Source organism: Trifolium pratense, linkage group LG3, assembly GCF_020283565.1.
Source record: "Trifolium pratense cultivar HEN17-A07 linkage group LG3, ARS_RC_1.1, whole genome shotgun sequence".
Classification (NCBI taxonomy): Eukaryota; Viridiplantae; Streptophyta; class Magnoliopsida; order Fabales; family Fabaceae; genus Trifolium; species Trifolium pratense.
The window spans coordinates 4,140,541-4,163,998 of record NC_060061.1 but is presented as its reverse complement, the minus strand read 5'-3'; the positions used below and the strand labels follow the sequence as shown (position 1 = coordinate 4,163,998).

The 23,458-nt window shown below is 33.4% G+C and overlaps 3 protein-coding genes and 1 pseudogene across 4 annotated transcripts; 3 read left to right on the top strand and 1 right to left on the bottom strand.

The window, feature by feature from the left end:
• LOC123913624 lies at positions 1–2,147 on the bottom strand (annotated as a pseudogene).
• LOC123915452 (FRIGIDA-like protein 4a) lies at positions 2,001–7,748 on the top strand. Its single transcript, XM_045966572.1, has 3 exons — positions 2,001–3,059; positions 6,623–6,798; positions 6,907–7,748. Exons 1-3 carry the CDS (start codon positions 2,219–2,221, stop codon positions 7,507–7,509), a joined length of 1,620 nt encoding a protein of 539 aa, XP_045822528.1. The 5' UTR covers positions 2,001–2,218; the 3' UTR covers positions 7,510–7,748.
• Positions 7,749–8,854: 1,106 nt separating this feature from the next.
• On the top strand, positions 8,855–14,151 carry LOC123915450 (aldehyde dehydrogenase family 2 member C4-like). Of its 2 annotated transcripts, XR_006811867.1 has the most exons (10): positions 8,855–9,017; positions 9,778–9,920; positions 11,005–11,388; positions 11,505–11,594; positions 11,836–12,009; positions 12,511–12,648; positions 12,777–12,914; positions 13,014–13,075; positions 13,491–13,865; positions 14,098–14,151. XR_006811867.1 is itself a non-coding variant. In XM_045966571.1 (9 exons), exons 1-9 carry the CDS (start codon positions 8,915–8,917, stop codon positions 13,762–13,764), a joined length of 1,506 nt encoding a protein of 501 aa, XP_045822527.1. In that variant the 5' UTR covers positions 8,855–8,914; the 3' UTR covers positions 13,765–13,882. The 2 variants fall into 2 exon arrangements, 1 of the variants encoding a protein (XP_045822527.1); XM_045966571.1 differs by lacking the exon at positions 14,098–14,151 and having other exon boundaries at positions 13,491–13,882.
• A 3,036-nt stretch (positions 14,152–17,187) lies between these two features.
• LOC123915449 (aldehyde dehydrogenase family 2 member C4-like) lies at positions 17,188–22,421 on the top strand. The gene is made up of 10 exons (XM_045966570.1): positions 17,188–17,223; positions 17,688–17,859; positions 19,837–19,979; positions 20,080–20,463; positions 20,855–20,944; positions 21,043–21,216; positions 21,313–21,450; positions 21,535–21,672; positions 21,779–21,840; positions 21,946–22,421. Exons 2-10 carry the CDS (start codon positions 17,751–17,753, stop codon positions 22,217–22,219), a joined length of 1,512 nt encoding a protein of 503 aa, XP_045822526.1. The 5' UTR covers positions 17,188–17,223; positions 17,688–17,750; the 3' UTR covers positions 22,220–22,421.
• The last annotated feature ends 1,037 nt before the right edge of the window (positions 22,422–23,458 follow it).

Here is a 23,458-nt window from a genome sequence, read left to right as displayed (position 1 = left end):
TTAACAACTCACAATGACATTAGCTGTAGGGAACTTGTCTGCAAGAAATCTTGAGCTTACTCCAACAGAACATCCGATGTCTAGAATGTCACCAATCACGATGTTTGTGAATGCTGTAGATGGTGTTGTTCAATTGCACGAAGCCAATTTCCACGCAGGATCTGAGTCGCTTCGTCTACTGAAGAAGCGTCAGGAATTGCTCATCTTACCATTGACTTAGTAGCAGCCTCTGCTTCTGCAGCTGCCTATCATCAAATAATACAGTTCTTATGATATTTTCTATGGAATTTCAGCAAGGAAGCTAACAGTAATTAGGATTTCCATCCACATTATAGTCTATTTAACTAAAGACCCAGTCAAGAACGCCCCTAAGATTCAAATGGTTGCCAAAGACCCGGGAAAAAATGCATATAACATTATAAATGTGCATGAACATATAGTAATGTACACAAGATTAAACTAAATCTTATTATAATGTGCAGGAACATTTTTTTGCTTTGTCTGATCTGTTACCAATTACCATGCATATCTTGGATGTATGCCAAGTCACAGGGAACATTTTTACAACTATAATGTGTAACATTTGACAAACACAACTCTTGAATAGTAATAAATTGGAACTTACAGCAGAATAGCATTAACTTTGCATAAATAATAAGCATAACAAAACAAAACCAAAACAGTATTGGGAAGAACAGCCACTATGTAGCAACGAACGACACTACAGATTGATAGTGTGTCCAGCGTCTGATGCGTGTTAGTGTCCTACATGACAGCAAAACATGTGGCTTGTCTACATTCAATTTATTAAATAATCACCGATGTCTACTCCTACGTGACAGTGCGTGTCTAATGTTTGTGTCAATGTTTCATACACAACCACAACCAATTCAGCTACCAAAGAGGAACACTTTCTAATCTATGGCATCTGATTATCCAAAAAAAGTTGTTTATTGAAAGAATGTTAGAAAATGTGAAGCAAAGCAAAGTGAAGGGAAGAAATGATTAACCTTATTAAAACTTGTCTAGCACCAAACTTGAGGATAAAGTATAAGGGTTTGAAAGAGATGAGAGCTCGAACCATGCGAGAGAGAGAGAGAGAGGAGTCTCTCCAGTCCATTTGGGTCGAACTAAGTTTCCTTGTTCATAACTGCTAACTTGAATTGCCAAGTGACGCCGTGTTGGTGTCCATGCCGTTGCCAAGTTTTCTAATTGTTTGATTTTAGCCCTCTTAGTTTGAAATGCTTGAATTTAGTCTCACTTTTATCCTTTTTGCATTTTGTGACCTCTCTAACCTATTTTTTTTTAAATATAGTGACATGAATTTTTTTACACGTGTCTTAATTTAATACTCTCTCACTTTCCTACTAGTTGGGAGATTTTACCATCTATAACCAGGTGAAATCCACTAGCTTCAAGTGCATTACATACCAATTTATTGATCGATCCAGTTCTGATTACCTTGATTAGCACCGCACTAATTTCAATAAAAACAACCAAAATGAACAAGGACTAAAATTTAAAAAGTAATACATTAACCGTGATCAAATGCATATTTAAACAAATAACATGTTTAAAAAATATGTTTACCGGAGAGTAGTGTACCAATTATCAAAATATATAAAACAAAATCTCCTTAATAAAAATAGCTTAAATAACAACCTTGTTAAATCAGTGTATGTTATTATATGATTATTTTAAAGATATATTTAGTGTGCGTATGTTCGCACTTAATGTGTGTATGGGCGTTAGGGACGGATCCCTGCAGTTAAAACTGCACCGGAGATGATCCTAACCCTAGTGAAAGTAAAAGAGGAAAAGAAAAAGAAAGTTTCTCTTTCGGCTCCCCAAGTTTATCTTCTCACGCTCGCAGAAAATTCTATTTCTATTTACCGAAATTTTTTTAGTGTAAATTTTAAGCTAAAAAAACTTCGAGTTCTATTGACCGAAGTATTTTGCATTTTTGAATAGAAAAGAAACATACGGGGCGGGCCGGAAGAGAAACTATCTTTGTAATATCCATAACATTTGGCCCATATAATCTAAACACATAATCATGAGTTTAGTACCGCTGTTTACGCTAATCACTATCATCAACCTTTACTTGTCGATAGCACCTTCTGAAAATAAAATACCAAGCATCGCATGATGTCTCTTATTTCAGAGATGCTTCATTAGGGTTTCGAAAACACTTATCCATAGAAGAAGAAACACTACAATGGCGACACAATTGGTTGCAACAACCTCATCAGAAACCAACAATGTTCATCAATTCTTCAATCAATTAGAATCTCAAAAAAACACGTTAATCAAATGTACCGACCTATTCACCAAACTCTCCAACCATTACTCTTCTCTTCAAGATTCAATTTCCCAAAAATTCCAAACCCTAGATTCCAAATTTCAATCCCTCGAATCACGTTCAAAAGAAACCCTAGAATCTCTCAACAATCAAGAGAATTCAATTCCCGAACGTGAATCATCCGCCGCTGCACTTATCGATGAACAGAAGGAAGCCGCACTCGCTGACCTCCGTAAATCTAATCCGCTGGAAGCCGATATCTCCGATGCACTTAAATCTTTGTCACGGAGAATGGACGCTTCGGGTTTGCTTCGGTTCGTTGTTTCGAAGCGGAAAGAGTCGATATTGTTGAGGCCGGAGATAGTGGCGGCGTTAAAAGAGGCCGTGGACCCGCCAAGATTGGTGCTTGATGCAGTGGAAGATTATGTCAAGAGTAAAACAGAGGCGAAATCTGGTGTTACTGATAAGAGATGGGCTTGTGGGCTTTTGATTCAGGGGTTGATTTCGGAAACTAGTGTGTATTCTAGAAGGATTGTAGAGAGAGCTGGGAGTCTTGTGGATTTGTGGAAGGAACAGCTGGATGGAGAAGCGGAGAAGAGTGCTGCGGAAATGGTGATGTTTTTGCAGATTGTGGCTTGTTTTGGGTTAAGGTCGAAATTCGATGATGAGTATTTGAGGAAATCTGTGATGGAGTTTGCTTCAAGGAGGGATATGGCTAAGGTAGCTGCTTCCTTAGAATTCGGAGACAAGATGATAGGTTTGTTTCTTTTTTGTGTATGATTGATTTTCTTCTGCTTGAATGTTCTGTTAATTATCTTTGTTGTTAGTATTATCTGTTAGAATGTTCTATCGAGTATCAATGTTATTAGATTGGTTAAATGATTATCTATGCTCTTGTTTGGTCTAGATACATTTTAAGGTATTGCCTGTTTGTGACTTTTGAGTGCTCTTGTTGTAAGAAAGGCGCCTTTCAAAACTTTGAACCTCAAGTGAAACTAGCTAAGGTCAATAGATTAGAGCCTACTAAGGTTTAGCTTGTGTGGTTTGTTGTATCCCTCTTTCATAGAGGAGTGGGGGGTAATGAAGGACGGATTGTGTGTGTCGCCCTAACATTAGACCGGACCAACTTTTTAGTTCCGATCAATAAAACCTGATGACATAAAGCTGCTTAATGCGCAAGTGTAATTTGCTCAAAGATTGGTGTTAGCAATAGAAGTTGGATCAATATGTGGCCTTCAAGTTGCCATGATGGTTGGAAGAGTGTATGTAAATGAAAACCCGAAACTTTGTTTGGAGTAATGGCAAAGATGGGCAGAGAAAGTAAGATAGTCACTTGATAAGGAAGAATGGCTGCATAATAATTGTGGGTGGTCGTGAGGGAAAATAGTGGGTATGAGATGAGAAAGTGTCATATTTGAGTTTTATTAGGTTCACACATCCCTGCATAGCCATAGCATGTTTTTCGATACTTGGTGTTAAAAACTTCAAGGGGATTCCTTGCATTTCAACTTATTTCTGTAGCCCTCAGTACTTTCTGATTTTCCTTTGTCTTTATTGGTCAATTTTAATTGGAAGGTGGTTCTGATAGACCCCAAGAGATTATTATAGAGAACAAATTTAGATTACTACTTTGAATTATCTGTTAGAATGTTCTATCGAGCATCAATGTTATTAGATTGGTTAAATGATTATCTATGCTCTTGTTTGGTCTAGTTACATTTTAAGGTATTGCCTGTGTGTGCCTTTTGAGTGCTCTTATTGTAAGAAAGGCGCGCTTCAAAACTTTGAACCTCAAGTGAAACTAGCTAAGGTCAATAGATTAGAGCCTACTAAGGTTTAGCTTGTGTGGTTTGTTATATTCCTCTTTCATAGAGGAGTAGGGGGTGTACGGAGGACGGATTGTGTGTGTCGCCCTAACATTAGACTGGACCAAATTTTTAGTTCCGATCAATAAAACCTGATGACATGATATGACCAGGTTGGTGAAATAGTATCAGTAATACTTATTTACAAAAAAAATAACTTTGACATATTATTTTTACAAATTTAGTTGGCTTAACTACTGTAGTCCTATATTAACACATGCTGCAATGCAACTACTACATTCTAGAATACATGCTACTTTCAATGTTTCAATTAGATGGGGGAATGAGTAAACTTTGACATAACATATATAATATAGCATTCAATAAACAAGCCACACCCCATAAATCCAATAAAAAACATATATTGACAAATGTGTAATCCCAGTAACTAGGGAGTGAGACAAGTTACAAGTAAAAAAAACCTTGTGTCCTAACAAATGAATGGGATGGGACTGGTGAGTGGTGACCCTTTGTGTCAACCTGGACAGGTCCCGGTCCCTCCTTCCATCGGGCCAATTCCTTGGACACCATGTTGTACCAATTTTTTGGGCTAGGGTCAGACCTGACTCATAGCATGTAGGCCAAGACAGGTTCACATATGGACCAAACGGACCGATTTTTGTACACCCCAGTAGAGAGGTGCCGACCTCCCTCAATCCTTACTGGTTTCTTCATTTACAGTATAAAGAGTATTGAAGAAAATTGTGATCATCTTATTTTTATATATAGGGTCAGTTTCATGCATTTTCAAACACATCACATTTCTGTTAGCTTCTGTATACACTGGTATAAGCTAAAGGGCAAGGAATTCCTTTCAAAGGTTGGTTACTAGGTGTAAAAAGCATCCTTCATGCAGCGGTGAGACTACACCTAAAATTTTGGAGGAACATGATGTTATTTTGAACTTGTATTGTTTATACTCACACTTCATTAGTTCATCATATTACAAATTAGCAATGATGATATATTACATAGCAATTAAGGCAAAAGAAGTATGGATGAGGACTACTGTTGCGAAGCAAATTGTTTTTATATATTACAATAGCATACACGTATTTTTCAATGTTCTTTGACCAGTTATTCCCCTCGTCCTCTTCTACTTCTAGGTTATGTCTGTCTCCCTGGCACTATTCTCCATCTAATAGCTTAAGGCTTTGTTGTTTGTGAGTTGAGTTTAGGAGGGTAGGGCTTTGGAATGATAAGCCTATATTTTGATATATATATTTTAAATTTTAAATTTTTTTGAAAGCCCAACATGATTAATGATCATATAATACTTCAATCACACTTGATTCATTTTTAAAAACATTTTGGTGTCCTTAATTTAAAAAAGAAAGTAAGCCCTCTCCTCCAAAACCCAACTCAAACAAAGTCTCCAATTGTGGATCAAATCTGTCAAACATTAAATAAACTGAATAAAGCTGCTTAATGCGCAAGTGTAATTTGCTCAAAGATTGGTGTTAGCAATAGAAGTTGGATCGATATGTGGCCTTCAAGTTGCCATGATGGTTGGAAGAGTGTATTTAAATGGAAACCCGAAACTTTGTTTGGAGTAATGGCAAAGATGGGCAGAGAAAGTAAGATAGTCGCTTGTTAAGGAAGAATGGCTGCATAATAATTGTGGGTGGTTGTGAGGGAAAATAGTGGGGATGAGAGGAGAAAAATTGTCATATTTGAGTCTTATTAGGTTCACACATCCCTGCATAGCCATAGCATGTTTTTCCATACTTGGTGTTAAAAACTTCCAGGGGATTCCTTGCATTTCAACTTATTTCTGTAGCCCTCAGTACTTTCTGATTTTCCTTTGTCTTTATTGGTCAATTTTAATTGGAAGGTGGTTCTGATAGACCCCAAGAGATTATTATAGAGAACAAATTTAGATTACTACTTTGAATGTTGATTCTGCTCATTGGCATATGTTAAGTGGCAGTTTGTTAAATAGCAGTCATGGTGGTGCTTTGGCGGATTTTATGTCAGCAGCACCATAGGCAATTTGTGAAGCAACACCTGCCATAGGTCCCAATCCTACGTTTATATGGCTGAATTTTGTCCATCCACTATAAACTGCCATCTTGTCACTTTTCTACCTTTCTACAACCCCCGTCATCGAATATCTTCATTTCTTATATTTTGTCAGAAATCCACCTCAATGTTCCCATTACACATTTCCTTGTAGATGTCTAAGCGCTTAAGTGTTAAATTTTCTGGATAATAAAACATAGCAAGAAGGATGGATGACCTTAAATCAATTAGTAAGAGAAATTTCAGATTCTGTTATCACATACAGATTTTACCTTGATTCATATTTATTTGACACACTTAATACATCAGAGGACAAAACTTTATTAGATTTACAATTCAGTTTTGACCAGTGCATTATGCTTTTGTTTTTATTTTTATTTTAAGCTCTAGTGCATCATACTTAAGGCTAATAAACACAAGTGTTGTATGCCAGATATTATAGATGAGCTAGTAAAAAATGGCAAAGAGATAGAAGCTGTTTATTTTGCTTCAGAATCTGGTTTGACTGAAAGATTTCAACCAATCGAGCTACTCGAGTCTTATGTGAAGAACTACAAAAATAATGTTGCGACAATATTGATGAACGGAAATAACAGTCAGGCTGCAACGGTATGGACAACTACCTTTTCAATTCAGTTTCATATAATGCATTTACGTTAATAACCTCATGAAACACGTCTTAAATGGACAACTTTGTTAAATCTTTGTATTTTTTAGGATGAATCAAACACTTTGGAGTTGAATTCGATTAAGGATATAATCAAATGTGTGGAAGATCACAAACTTGAATCAGAATTTAAGCTTGATAAATTGAAAAGACGGGCATCCCAATTGGAGAAAAGCAAGGCTGAGCGAAAGAAGCCTTCGTCGTCATCATTTGGAAGTAGAACATTTGTAACTGGAAGTAGATCTCGAAAGCGTGGCAGTCGAGGGAGTGGATCCACCTCTTCTCGTCCAGCCAAGTCAGCCAAAACTAGTGCATACCCGTCATCCTTTAGTCGCAGAAACCTGGCTCCGCTACATCCTAGTCCTAGTCCAAGATATTCTGCACCATTACACTACCCAAGCCAGACTATGATGGAAAGTTCAACTGCTGCTAATCCTTATGCAGCAACCTATGGAACCTCCATCACTCAAAGCCCAGCTGGAATAGGAATAACACAACAACACTACTCATACCCTGTTGACAATTTAGGTCCTTCTAGTTACCTATCCAACAATTCTTATGCAGGACAGACTAGCTATGGCCTATATGATTATGGAAGTGCTGCTCCACCAACTTATCCATACACAGTAGATCAAACCAACTATAGGGGTTGAGTTTTCTATTTCCCCCTCAGTAATTTGTTGGTTGTTGTCTTTTTGTGATGCTACTTTCATCTAATTCATTTCCTGTTGCGTGTCAATATTGGAAATAGAACAGTTTCCTAGGAATGTAGTATTTCTTAAAATGCATAGATCTATGGTGCCAATTCAAAGTGGATTACTGATGAACTTTTATGTAATAGTTAACATTGTTATAATTATAGTTTAAATTAGATACTTTGTCCTTTAACTTATTTATGAGTTTGATTTTGATTTTGGCCCCGTAATTAGTTGTTAATTGTTATATTTAGGTCCTTAATGGTATTTTTGTTAGTCAAATTGGTCCATTTTGTTAACTTTTAACCCTTTTAAATTTTAATCCATTTGATCATGCAACTCTATTGGATCTTATGATGCACTAACATGAAGTAATTTTTTTTTATGATGTCGTGAGACTATGATAAAACTGTGTACCTTACTTAATCTAATGGTAAAATATTAACTTCACCATGGTGGACAACTTTATTAATTCACCATTATAATCTTTAATCTTTTACATTCTAATCTTTAATCAACTTCTCTCATTTTTTTTAATTACAATTATATTCTCTTTTTATAAGTTGATTTGAAGGATAAATTTCACATAATTCTAAGAATTTATTTCAAGGAACACCCATTGGACTCCACCTAGATTTTTGAAGGAAAGAAAAATAATGACATGCTAAGGAGTCCATTTTTGGAGGATCTCTCATGTGTAATTTTAACTTGGACCATTTTTTAAGAGGTCTATATATTTAGGGGATAATTAAATTTGGATGTGTAATTTTAACTTGGACCATTTTTTAAGAGGTCTATATTTTACTTTTTAATTTTATTTTTTGAATGGCTTTCATGAGGTCTATATATTTAGGGGATAACTTAATTTGGATTTTTCCTGTCAAATCAAAACTTAATTTGGATTTTAGTTTAGGATACCAAAGATTTCCATGCCCATTGTCCACCAAAAAGAATTGGTAAACGCCTAAAAGGCTTGGATCGCAATAAATTATATAGTTGGTACATATGGAATTATTCTAATGTTAATTTAATCTTACTATATAGAATATGAGAGTGATGTATGAAAGAGACCTATATAAACTGTAGGAAAAGTCAAACGACTTCCTACGAAAAATAACGATGACAAATTTATATAATTTAAAAAATATAGAGTTTGCAAAGACAATTGCAATTATTTTTCTCGTAAAAAATAATTGCAATGATAATAGTATTGTTTTTATATATGGATAAAACATATAAAATGCCTTCAGTTTTAACGTCACACGGCACGATAAGTCATATTAATTAACACTAACATCTCATAAATATTAGCTTTTTTCATTTCATTAGTGGAGTTAACATCCACACACACACAAAAAAAAAGATGAGTACTGCCTCTTCTAATGGCGCACCCTCCCTCACCAACGTCCCTATCATCAAGTTCACAAAGCTATTCATTAATGGAGATTTTGTTGATTCAGTTTCAGGTCAATATTATAACTTGTTTCCATTTATTGGCTTGTTTTTCTAGTTTACTCAGTTGCTTCTCTTTTTCTCTACTTTTCCTCACGTAAATAATATATATATATATATATTTCATTTGATGAAATAGTGAAATTTGTTCATCCAATGATATTAAATTTATTTAACTTAGAATATTGTTGCCTAAACTAATATGGTAATAAATTAGTCATGCAGCATGGTAATATTCATGATATTTATTTCGGAAAGATTGGGCTGACTTAAAGATAAAGATAACTAAAACTTTTCTTTCTTTTTTTTGGATTATCATGTATGAAGTTTTCACCGTCGTTAGTGACGACTAAAACTCTACTTTAAGCCATGTAAAAGAATTATTTTTTATTAAACTAGAAGTCTTGTACACAAAATAAAATAAAAAAACCTTCATATAGTAAAATTTGTGGTAGGTTTCATGGCTAACATTTGTGGATGATATATTGATTTTTAAAAATATATACAACAAGATTAATTTTCTAAATGATCAATACGATGATAATAAACTATAAAAGGTGTCATATACATGCAAAAAAGATCTCATTGAAAATTATACATTTGTGAAAAGGAATATTCATATGGTATATTGATTTTTAAAAATACAAAAAGACTAATTTGTAAATGCTCAATATATATAACAATAATAAACTATAAAGGAAGATTAGTTTTATCTTTTGACAATATATCTTTGTAAAAAAATCTTATTTTGTTAATTGTGGATAAAAAAAATAGGGAAGACATTTGAGACAATAGATCCAAGAACAGGAGAAGTTATAGCAAGGGTTAGTGAAGGAACCAAAGAAGACATTGATATTGCTGTAAAGGCAGCACGTTACGCATTTGATTTTGGTCCATGGCCTCGCCTGCCTGGTGTTGTATGTTATTTTTCCTCTCTTCTAAATTTTTTTATTTATTTAAATGGAGTTTTAGTGATTGTCATTGAGTTTATTTTAGCATTTAGATTGAACTTATTAATATAAACAAATTATTATGTCCCTTTCAAAAAATTATATAAATATCTTATTAATAAATGAGGGTTAGTCAAACAAAAATATCAAAATGAGGGATCTATAATATAGATCCGGTCCAAACAAAGGTGAACACTATTGCTAATAGTAAAATTTACAATTAAATATTATTTTTGCTCTCAATTTTATATTATTAAGTTTTACCAAAGAATGATTAAGGTTCAACTTTGGATCATATTAGACACAATCATTAGAGTTTTTTTGGGGGTAAATTTTGTTTTTTTGGTACAAAGAGGGGGTAAACTTAAATTTTTTATTAAATTTTTTTGTTAAGTAATTCGGTAGTTAAACTCGCATTTTAAATGTAGAAAAGTGAAAAATTCCATGTTTAAATCAAGTTCCCTACAAATCAATATCCTAAACAATTATCAATTGAGTTGTACTTACAAAATGTCATTATCACTAAAAAAAATCATTAAGAACCAAAAGAAAATTATTGATAAATGTAAAAGTCTTGTCATTTTCAAAATTTTAAGGTCAATTATGTGAGGAGACGAACTAATCAAGTGACTCATGAATTAGTTCAAGTAGCTTGTTTATATGCTAGTCTCCAAGTTTTGAGTTTTGTCCACTTTGTATTGAAACTATCATTATAAATAAAATGTATTAAGTTTGTTTCCGTAAAAAAAAAAAAAAGAATCAAAAGAAAATGTCATCAAATCGTGATTAGCAAATCATGATTATTGATTAACATCAAAGTTTACATGCGATGATTTTTTGACCGTACTCATCACGTGTAAACTTTGATGTAGGAGTACCGTAAAAAAAATTGTTTGACTCGTACAGTAATTCAGAGTAAGTAAGTGTGACAAAAGAGTATTTATTTTCCTTGGATTAAAATTGATCCTGCATCACTGTCATGCATGTTACTAGAATTTGCCACACATTAATTAAAATTGACAAGGCATATATGATATGATAAAATGATCAGGAGAGAGCAAAACTTATGATGAAATTTGCGGACCTAATTGAGCAAAACACAGAAGAACTAGCAGCACTAGATGCCATTGATGCAGGAAAGTTGTACCATTTGTGTAAGGCAATAGACATTCCCTCTGCAGCAAATACACTACGTTACTATGCAGGTGCAGCTGATAAAATTCATGGTGAGGTATTAAAAGCTTCAAGGGAGTTACATGCTTATACATTGTTGGAACCAATTGGTGTTGTTGGACATATAATTCCATGGAACTTTCCCACTGCTATGTTCTTCATCAAGGTTGCCCCTTCTTTAGCTGCTGGCTGCACCATGGTCCTCAAACCTGCTGAACAAACACCTCTCTCTGCTTTGTTTTATGCTCATCTTGCTAAATTGGTATCATTCTTCAAATCATTAATAATCACTTATTAATTTCTACATAGTCCATGTCTCATATTAATATGTGTCTCATATGATTGTGTTCTCCTTTTATTCTTTTTCGTTTCTTGAAGGCTGGAATCCCAGATGGAGTGATCAATGTAGTACCCGGATTTGGACCAATTGCTGGTGCTGCTGTTAGCTCACACATGGACATTGATGCGGTAATTTACTTGTTAAGCATATGTAATTTGGAAGCAAAATTTTTTAATCACGTTAATAGTATGTCGCCGTCTTTAATATTATGGAGAATTGCAGTCAAATGTAGGTGATGCGTCATGGATGTCTTGGTTTGAACTGTGATTGTGACCGCGCATGACCTTTTTTTAAAATTGAATTTAGAAATACGTACCATGATATTAAATATATAGTATTGATTAAATTTGGTTGATGATATATGTTTAGGTAAGTTTTACTGGTTCAACACAAACTGGACGTAAGATAATGGAAGCTGCAGCTAAGAGTAACTTAAAACATGTTTCACTTGAATTAGGAGGAAAGTCACCACTCATAATTTTTGATGATGCTGATATTGAAAAAGCTACTGAACTTGCTCTATTAGGCATTCTATTTAACAAGGTAAAATTTCTTATATGAAAAATCCTTTCATTTTTAAACAACTTGTATGGACTATGGTTATATTTTATTTTTTTGGCTAAATTGTACATTTAGCCCCCTAACTTTCACAAACTTGCAATTTTGGCATCTGATTTTCATAATAGTATTTTTTACCCTTTAACTTTAATCCATTTTGCAAAAAATTGGTCTCCCGCTGATTTTGACCAAGTCAACGCACACGTGAATGGTGACTCGCATGCCACGTCAGCATATCATGTGAGTCAATGTCCACATGTACGTTGACTTGCTGACGTGACATGTGTGTCATTGTCTATGTGTGTGTTGACTTTATCAAAATCGGTAAGGGCTAACCTTTTGCAAAAGTGCTATTATGAAAGTTAGGTGATCAAAATCGCAAGTTTGTGAAAGTTATGAGTCAAAAGTGCAATTTAGCTTCTTTTTGTTGTGTCAAGTAGACAAAAAGTACCAACCTTTAATTTGAGAAGTGTGTGTCTACAACAGGGAGAAGTGTGTGTTGCAAGTTCACGTGTGTTTGTTCAAGAAGGGATCTATCATGAATTTGAGAAAAAATTGGTAGAAAAAGCAAAAACTTGGGTCGTTGGTGACCCTTTTGATCCTAATGTTCAGCAAGGGCCTCAAGTAAGTGGTGACACAATTATTTCTACACTGATTCTAACTCTCTAAGAGTCTCTATTTATAATAAGCATTAATTGGTATAAAACTAAATTATTATTTTTATAAATTACTAATTATTTATATTAATGCAGGTTGACAAGAAGCAATTTGAAAAAATTCTTTCGTATATAGAGCATGGGAAGAAAGAAGGAGCTACCCTTTTGACTGGGGGCAAAACAGTGGGAAACAAGGGATACTACATTGAGCCAACAATTTTCTCTAATATAAAGGTCATTAACAAACAAGTCCACATTAATCAATTTGGGTATGTTTTTTGGGCATAATTAATTAATAACTAATCATTGTTCAAATTATTTGGTCATGTTTAGGATGATATGCTTATAGCACAAGATGAAATATTTGGTCCTGTGATGGCACTGAACAAGTTTAAGTAAGTTAATTGCTTTTATTTGTTATGTTCTAATCTAAGTTAAGTATATAGCCCATTGTTAATGTTTTTAATTGGTTTTAACTAATAAGCTTTTAAGTTTAAACAATAAGAAACTATATATAGAAATGGTTTTTCTAATTAAAATGGAAAACTATTTTTAGTATATTTTAAAAGGAAAAAAACAATTTACCATGACTCATGAGAGTCAATGATCGTCACTCCTCACATTGTACAATAAACAATTAGTACATTTTTACCAAAATTCTTAAAACATCGCATATGAGTTCTCTCACTTATATAATACTCAACATTTATTTTTTCGTTAAGTGTTAGTCACTTTTTAATCGTATATGTCTATATGAGACTTGTTCATGAATAATATTAGTGGATTAACTGTATGAGATGTGAATAACAGGACTGTTGAAGAAGCAATTAAGAGTGCAAATAATACAAGATATGGGTTAGCAGCAGGTATTGTGACAAAGAATTTGGATATAGCAAACACTATGTCAAGATCCATTCGTGCAGGCACTATTTGGATAAACTGTTATTTTGCTTTTGGAGATGATATTCCATTTGGAGGATATAAAATGAGTGGTTTTGGTAAAGATCATGGATTACAAGCCCTTCAAAAATATCTACAAGTTAAATCTGTTGTTACTCCAATTTATAATTCTCCATGGCTCTAATTAACTATTTTCCTCTGTATTTTGGAAAGTGACTACTTTCCTACTTTCTACCGACACTCGTTTTACTTCTTTTTTGGTACACACTCATCTATTTATATGACATATCTGTTGGTTTCAAGTGGTATTCTCTAGTTTATTCATCACATAACAAGTCCTTATATAGGAGTACAAGACATACAAGTAAGCACACACACATACAAGTGCTTAACTTGCTAACCAAGTCACCTTAGGCCAAGCCAGGCCAAGCCTGCTTGCCTTGCGCGCGCGCACATCCTTGCTCATTGGCACGCCATGAGCCTGCCGAGCCTAACCTCAAGCTAATCAACACTAACAATATCATGGCCCATGAAGTAGTGATTATAAAGTTTTTCGATGATTTTGGTCAAAGGTATTAGAGTTTCTTAGTGTATATTTGGTTTTATGGTGAAAAAAACTAATATTAAAGAGGAGTTATGGTTTGGTTTGATTACCTTCGAATCATTTCGTCTCATCATAAGTGTATGATTATAAAGAAGAATGAAAAAAAACTAATATTAAAGAGGAGTTATGGTTCGGTCCGATTATCTTCGAATCATTTCATCTCATCATAAGTGTATGATTCTAAAGAAGATGAGACATGCTAGTGAATTTTTACTAACAAATGATTCTCTCTATTAGGTGTAAATTTGGCACAAAAACAAGAGATTACCCATCTTCAATTTTATAGTAACTTAAAGGCGTTAGTCAACATGATAATATAGAAATGCAATATTACTGCTTGCATGATATTTGAAAATTAATTTATTGGATTTTTTTTGTTAAATCAAGATATCCTCGACGCACAATTGTATAGTAACTAAAATTAAAAATTTCATTAAAAAATTTATTGATAAATAGAGAGATCTATTTTATAAACAGTTTAAATGAATGTTTATTGATTAAAATAACTATTGAATAAACATATTGATGTACTTTTTTTTAGCAAATATATTAAGGTATTTTAAAAGGTTTCACGTCTTTGTACAAAAAAAAAAGTTTTTACGTTTTCATAATTATAATTCAATTGATAGAAACATTATCCTTAAAATGCAGGGACTGAATTCGAATCTTGTTATAAAGAAAGAAAAAAAGGCTTCGCTTCCATTTTATGCAATCATGTTCTTTGATTAATTTATTGCCAAACTTTTGTTAATAAAATTATATTTAACGTTAGAAAAATCTCACCTAATCGACACCAAATAACCACTTGTTGTCTTCTCTACTTTTATCTGTCACTCCACCTTCTCTAGTTTTCGTCTTCTTTCTCCCACAATTGTTTCTTAGATATATATAATTGTTTTTTTTCTTTCATTACTTAAAAAATGGCCATTGGTCTAAATCATTCAGATTTTATTTAAGTTTTAAAATTAAATATCCTTCAGGCCCATTGGAGAGGATAATTTTCTATGCTTTATATATGAAACTTAAATTAATGGCTAACTCTCTTTATTTTTTTTATTTTTTTGGTACATTCAGCTAACTCTCTTTAAGTTTTAATAATGTTGCATATCCAAATTTAAGATGAAACTATTGAGACCTTAATTAAATTAGAAATTTATGTAATCTTATCTAATCTCATCTAAGTAAGTTAATATTAAATTGATGATATGATAAATAAGATACTTAAATTATTTTTTAGATACTCACACTCTATCACATCATGATTGCTCCATGATAAAAAAAATAAGGTACAAATCATTAACATATAAAACTCCCTTAAATATTATCATTGGAGATACTCTTAGTATTCGATTTAATTTAAACGACCATTTTTTATGTTTGTCAAAATCAAATGTACATTAATAGATTAGTGGTAGCTAGGCTATAAGTTTTTGTTGTGCATAGTCATTGATCCAAATTCATACGGTGCCAACTTTTCTGCATAATTTTAGTTCTTGTCATTTTAAATTAAATTGAAACCGTTAAATTTTTCTAAGAAAACTTAGAATTTAAACTATTACATATATAACTCAATCACTAGGTCATTTCATTCTTTGCATCAAATTTAATCACGGATTAAGATTTCTTTATAAGTAAAGGATAGTTACTTTTTAAGTTATTCACAATTTAAATAGAAGCTAATTTTTTTAAAAAAATAATGTGTTTTTTTATTAGAGATACATTTTTAATATTCAAACCAAACTTCTACAAAATGGGGAAAGATTCTGAATATTTGATGACAATATTGTTAACGTTACTCATATTTTATTTATGTTATCTAACTTAAGTGACTACTTGACGAAAAAAAGTGTGAAAATAAATTAATGAAACGTGCAATTATTTTCCTATCTCAGATGGTGGTGGGAAACTCTTTTACCCTTTTGCTTGTTGATTCCCTTGGTGCATTATTAATATTATGGAGTAAACAGGAACAGTTTTTACGTGGAAAGCGTGTGTGCATGTTTAATAAAGAATGAAAAATGCTAATTAGTGATTAGTTATATAAGAAATTAAATAAAGTTCGTCAGAAAAAATAAAAAAATAAAAAAAGTAAAAAAGTTTTGGATTTCTTTTATCGTTTCAGAATTTGTGTAATTTACTTATTAAAAGTATAAATAATACCATTTTTAATGCAAAATTTAGTTTTTTTAGTTAGTGCCTTTGTGTTGAGATTGAACAATATATAACTAAGAAAATCAATAAATTTATTTTTTAAGAACAAACAAATATATATATGAGATAAAATACAATTTGTACTATACCCACTAATGGAGAGAAGTACAAGTAGTAATACATTAATCTAATGTTTTAAGGTTATAAGTGAAAGTTTGATGTGAAAGTCACTTATATGATTGTTCAATGTTTAGTGTGTTGATCCAATCTAGTGAGTCTTCCCTCTCGCAGTCCAACATCCCGGGGCACTAGTTAGCATAATTCTGAAAAGGGTTGCAGGCTTGCAGCCGTGCAGGCCCCCTCAGTCACACTAGTGCAGACCCGCCATTTAAGTTTTTTTTGGGTTACTACGAAGTTTTCATCGTCGTTAACGATAATTATTGGAGAATTTGTGGGACAACAAGGTGAATTCCTCATTTCCAACCGAATTTTTTTCACACATATGACCACGTGATGTATTTTACAAGAACAATGTATCAAGAGGTTCCTTAAGTTAATATCACACGAAGGCGGGAAATCAAAAACGTCGACTTTTTTTAATTATTAAATTATTTAAACATACTATAAATTGAAAATTGCTGATTCATTAGGACATTGTACTCCTCAATATAGAGAGAGAGGATTGTGTCTTAACTCTAAATTTTCACATCATATTTAAAACATGCAAGTTTAACAACTAAATTATTTGACATAAATAAAGTAAGTGCTTAATAATAAACATTAAAATTTAATAAAAGTTTAACTAATTAAAGTAGGAGCTCACTCATTGCCAGCTTTATAATCACTATTTTCCCACCCACTCCTCGATGCTTTTCTCTATGCATATATATAATCAGAGGAGGCTCGCATGCATGTGCGAGGTGTGCGACGGCTTAGGGCCTCAAAATTTTGAGGGTCTCAACTCAAAATTTTGAGGTTCTATAATATTACTTATATATTATTTAGGCCCTAAAATAATAGTTATATATTGTTAATGTTCATAAATATCACGAGTATCAATATATTAGTTATCTATACTCGTAAATATAGTTCTAGTCCATTTTAATCTTTGCATAAAATTTAATTTTAGATTATGATGTTCCTTTTTGACGTTATATTCAAAGATAATTATTTTGTATTTCTTGTTCCATTTAATTTAATGTAAGATTTAATATTGATAATTTATATGTTTACAAGAATGTTTTTTTTATATTATATGCAATTTAAATCGATAATTTTTTTAATTTTTTTTTATTAAGGGGCCACTTTTATATTTTGCACAGAGTCTCCTAAAACTCGGAGACGCCCTGTATATAATTAACACCATAGATAAGCACAACTCTCAAATCAACATTCTTAATTTTTATATACAAAAGATGACTGATCTTAACTCAAGTATTGGCAATAACAGCTCCTTGCTCAAAATACCGACCATCAAGTATAACAAGCTCTTCATCAATGGAGATTTTGTCGATTCTCTATCAGGTTCTTGCATCCATATATATCTTTCCTTTTCACCTCTAGTACTACTCTTAGAATTTGTTCTAATGTCCTGACTCAAAATTTAAGAATTTACTAAAATGAATTGCTTTAGTAAAGTTTAATAGTAACATTGCGAGTGTAATGAGAAAAACCTCAAATCTTACACGGAAGAGAGATAAATCTGTCTAATAAAATCGGATCTATCATCACGTTACATTACATGATTCTGTGGAATTTAGTGAACAGTTCCAAAAATTTAGTTGCCAATAGTTTATACTATAGTAAGAGCTCTGATCAACATATTTTAAGGAACTTGAACTTGCTATGAGTAGAGCAGTCAAACAGGCCCTATATTAGAAGCCCTTAAATTGAGCCATCTATCAGGCCCAAAATTTTAAGCCGCATCTTATATTGATTGAAATTTTCTCTTCCCACCTCCGTGTTTTTCTTACCGCCATTTTTCTATTTTTGCCCTTGTATAAAAATTTTGGAACGTGTTTTTCGAAGTTTTTTTAGTTCATATTCGAGAAAACACATTCCGAAATTTTTTCCAAGGCAAAAAAATTCGGAAAACGCGTTCCGAAATATTTATTTGAGGACAAAAATGAAAATATGAGGTAAAACAGAAACATGGGGTGGAGAGAGAAATCTTTAAATTGATTTGTGTCCAGCCCAACCTCATTTTCTTTTATTCTTGTCCCTCTCTTTGGGCCTCTTATAGGAAATTTGGGGTCCATTTTGGGCCTTATTTTTCTCTTTCCCCCAATACTCTTTTCTTTCATCTAAAAAGACTCTTTTGCCCCTGCTAAAAATTTGGGAACGTATTTTCTAAAAAAAAAATTGCCTTTGAAAATAACATTTTATTAGCCTAAAAATTTCGAAAAATATTCCTAATATATTTAGGGTCTAGTATATTTTGGGCTCATTATGCATATATATATTTTAGGCCATGAGATTTTCCTTTGTCACCTTACCGGTTACTCCCGTGCCCTACGCGTTTTCCGTTTTACCCTTCCGCTACTTTAGTAGCGGATGGGGGTATTTTGATAAATTCATAGGGTGCGCGAGAAAATGAGTAGAGTAACAAAAATAAATCTCTTAGACCACCTTCATATTGGGGTTACGACCCAAATTGGTTTGGCCCTTCAAATTGATAGCTCTAGCTATGAGTAGTTTATCTCTCATTTAATGTGTGTGGGTGTTATTATCTAGGGATAATAATGGATAAAATACTATAGTACTCATCTCCATTTTCCACAGTTTTAAAAAATAATTGTACTCAAACCTATATACATGTGGTTAACGACTTATGTATATGTGACCATATATTTTATTTTATTTTTTAAAAAAACTTGGTATCCGGCCTTAGGACCGACTAATCCAAGGGACCAATCCCACCGCCCACTTGCGGGGGCCCCATTTAAAGCCAGAGTTTTTTTTGCTCTGTATGGACTTAGCCCACCGAAATTGGCACCAGTGGAAATTGAACCTGAGACCTTGAGAGGAGCATACTCCAAGGGCCCAAGCCAACACCACTCGACCAACCCCAAGTACCATATATTCTATATATCCATATTTGTACCGATTATTCATATGTTTGCTAAAAATAAATCAATCAATTAGAAAATATCATATCATTTTAATAGAATTAAAATCATTTTAAAGATTTTAACGTTGACACATGAAAGTTATAAACAAATTAAAATTATTACTAATTTTATGCAAAAGTTCATATATGCATTAACATATTCACATTATATTTGCATTATGTTATAAATAAATATTTTTATTAAAAATGTGTAAGTGCTTAATAGTGTTGCATTTTTTTAAAATGATATACCATATCAATAGGGGGTTGCTAATTTACTCCCACCTAAAAAACCAATGAGAAAAAACAATATACATGTTAAAAAAAAGTCGGCTACAATTAGCTGTTGGTAACCATGCTACATTTTTTATGGCGTTTTAATGAAAAATTAGGAGCAACATTTGAGACAATAGACCCAAGAACAGAAGAGGTGATTGCAAGAATCAGTGAAGGAGCTAAGGAAGACATTGACATTGCAGTTAAAGCAGCACGCGAGGCATTTGACTCCAGTCCATGGCCTCGAATGTCTGGTGAGGTAAGTTTTTTCTTTCTTTTTTTTTTTAATTGAACATTTTTTTTCATTTGCATTGCCCTCTAATAGTTTAAATTAATGTTGTCGTAATATTAATCCGCAGGCAAGGGGGAAAATAATGATGAAATTTGCAGAACTAATTGATGAAAACATAGAAGAATTAGCAGCATTAGATGCAATTGATGCTGGAAAGTTGTACTATATTGCCAAGGTTATGGAAATTCCTGGAGCAATAAGTATACTACGTTACTATGCAGGTGCCGCTGATAAAATTCATGGCGAGGTATTAAAAAGTCATGGCCAATTCCACGCGTACACATTAATGGAACCGATTGGCGTTGTGGGACATATAATTCCATGGAATGCTCCCAGTTCAATTTTCTTCACCAAAGTTGCTCCTTCTTTAGCTGTTGGATGCACTATGGTGCTCAAACCTGCTGAACAAACACCTCTCTCTGCTTTGTTTTATGCTCATCTAGCTAAACTGGTATGTACATTTTACATTTCTACATTCCATCAAGACATGGTTAACTATAAGTATTTAAATTTGGAGATCGAGTTGCACACAAATGTGTGAACACGCTTTGACGTGAGAAATGCACACATTAGCGTGATGAGTTGGTCTAAGCAAGGTCAAGGAGTCATTGCACAATCAAGTCGTGCAATGTCACGTAATATCTTGTTGAATAGACCAGGTGGCGCAACCAAGACTCCACGCAAAAGCGTGGATTTGTGCGCGCATTAGTGTGTGCACGCTTTTGACATGGAGATTAATACTTTTAATTAGTCATAGACTAAATAGATCTGTTTTTTTTTGTTTTTTTTTTGGAGGACTAATTCGGACCTTCACTCATTATTTTATTTTGTGTGTTCTAAAGGCTGGAATCCCAAATGGAGTGTTGAACGTAGTACCCGGATTTGGACCAACTGCTGGTGCTGCAATTAGCTCACACATGGACATAGACGCGGCAAGTTAATCAAATGTCAAAGAAGTTCAATTACCAAGTTGTTATTAACTAATGACTTCTAAGTTTAATTAATTTCTCTTTCATTTTTGTATGTTCAGGTTAGCTTTACTGGTTCAGTTGAAGTAGGCCGTGAAATAATGCAAGCTGCAGCTAAGAGTAATTTAAAACATGTTTCACTTGAATTAGGAGGCAAGTCACCTCTTATTATTTTCGATGATGCTGACGTAGACAAAGCTGCTGACCTTGCTCTTCTCGGTATCCTAGCTAACAAGGTGAATCGGTGAAATTTTGCTTCCCAAAAATCCTTTCGTTACAAAAAGCATCCACTATTATATCTCTTTATTTCTAAAAACTTGTGGTTTTTGCAGGGAGAAGTTTGTTGTGCAAGTTCTCGTGTGTTTGTTCAAGAAGGGATCTACGATCAAGTTGAGAAGAAGTTGGTGGAGAAGGCAAAAGCTTGGATCGTCGGCGATCCTTTTGATCCTAAAAGTCAGCAAGGACCTCAGGTAAGGTCAATATATGGTGGCCAAGCGAAAGCATTTAATTCCCCACAATCGACGAACCCCAGTTGAAAAAACTTTGTACTGTAGGCTGATAGGAACCAATTAGAAAAAATTCTATCCTACATTGAGCATGGAAAGAGAGAAGGAGCTACACTCTTGACTGGAGGTAGAAGATTGGGCAGTGAAGGCTACTACATCGAACCTACAATTTTCTCCAATGTAAAGGTAATCAATTATATTTCTACCAGTATCAAATTGGGTATATCTTTATCATAGGTTGATAAATAACTATCATGTTTTCTTTCCTTTTTATCATATAAAAACTTTGAAGGAGGACATGCTTATAGCAACAGATGAAATATTTGGCCCTGTAATGGCACTGATGAAGTTTAAGTAAGTTACATTTTAATTCTATACTTTTTTTGCATTCTTAGTACCATAAAGAGTTTAAGGGAATGTTGATGAATGGTGGATTAAAGTATGACATGTGAATAACAGGACTATTGAGGAAGCCATTAAGAGTGCTAATAATACCAGATATGGGCTAGCAGCAGGCATTGTGACCAAGGACATGGATATTGCAAACACCGTTTCAAGGTCCATTCGTGCAGGCATTATTTGGATCAACTGTTATTTAGCCTTGGGAAGTGATTTTCCTTTTGGAGGATATAAAATGAGTGGAATTGGAAGAGATTCGGGATTAGAAGCTCTTCATAAGTACTTACAAGTTAAATCTGTGGTAACACCTATTTACAATTCTCCCTGGCTTTGAATTTCTTCTACGCGTATAAAATAAAATATCTACCGATGCATCATGCATGCATATGAATTTATGTAAGCTCTATGTTGTTTTCTTTTCCGATCTATGTGTGTAACTCTCATTGTTTCTCTTGCCTGTAGTATCTAAAGAGCAAGTTGATATTTTGTTTGTATTTGCAATCAAAATCCAAGTAAATTTGCAGATGGATCCTAAACATAGCTTGCAAGTTTTCATTACAGAACATGTGGGGGTAACTCTAGTAAAATGCACATGGTGATGCAGATCGTATGTCAGTCATAGAAAAAACAAACATCATAGTATTTTATCACTCAATAAAAAAATTAGGTAAACAACACAGACCAATCTATAGCGATTTATCGACCCAGCAATGCAACACGATCCTTTTGTGCTGATAGAATTAAAGTTGATATCAAAGAGCTCACATAGTATAGGCATCTCCATCTCATCCAAGGGGTTCTTCAAAACATAATCCATGTACAATTCATATACGAATTTCAATAAACTTTTCATTTGTTGATGTTTTGGACTGGGCCTAAGGCCCAACTACGAACTCAGCCCAAATTGGACGAAGGCCCATGATCGCCTTCTCCTACCCAACGGTCAAGGAAGTTGGCCTTCCGTAATGGCTGACATCGAAATGATTGACATTTATTGCCAATCATGGCTTTTTAACCGTTATTCCGACAACCATTAATGGCGAGGACGCCATATCCGTCCTCACATTAATGACCTTGGCTCCACACTGGAGACTATATATACCTTCTCATGCAGAAGGATCGAGTATTATATCCTAACTCTCTAAAACCTTCACTACAAGCATAAATTGTCTTGAGCGTCGGAGTGTCTACATGTACAACTCTCCCCCTCCATTGCAACCATACTTTCTATTTATTTTCAGCTTTCTTCAAGCCTAATAAATATATTTGTCACTCTAGTATGTCCTGGCATCCTTAAAATAATTATATAGTATAAGTTTAAAACATGGAAGAATAGCTTCATCTTAGCATAGCATATGAAAACATGGCAGAATAGCAACGTACAGGTAAAATTCCAAGGCATGTAAGACTATGTTACCAATAATTATCTAGAGTTTCTGAAATATTTATGTTACTACTAAACTTTCTTTCCTTAAAAGTTAAAACTCAGCAAGGCTACATACCAATGTGGATAAAAATCAAACATTGGTATTAGAGATATACCAATGAATGATATGTACCAGATGCATTCATT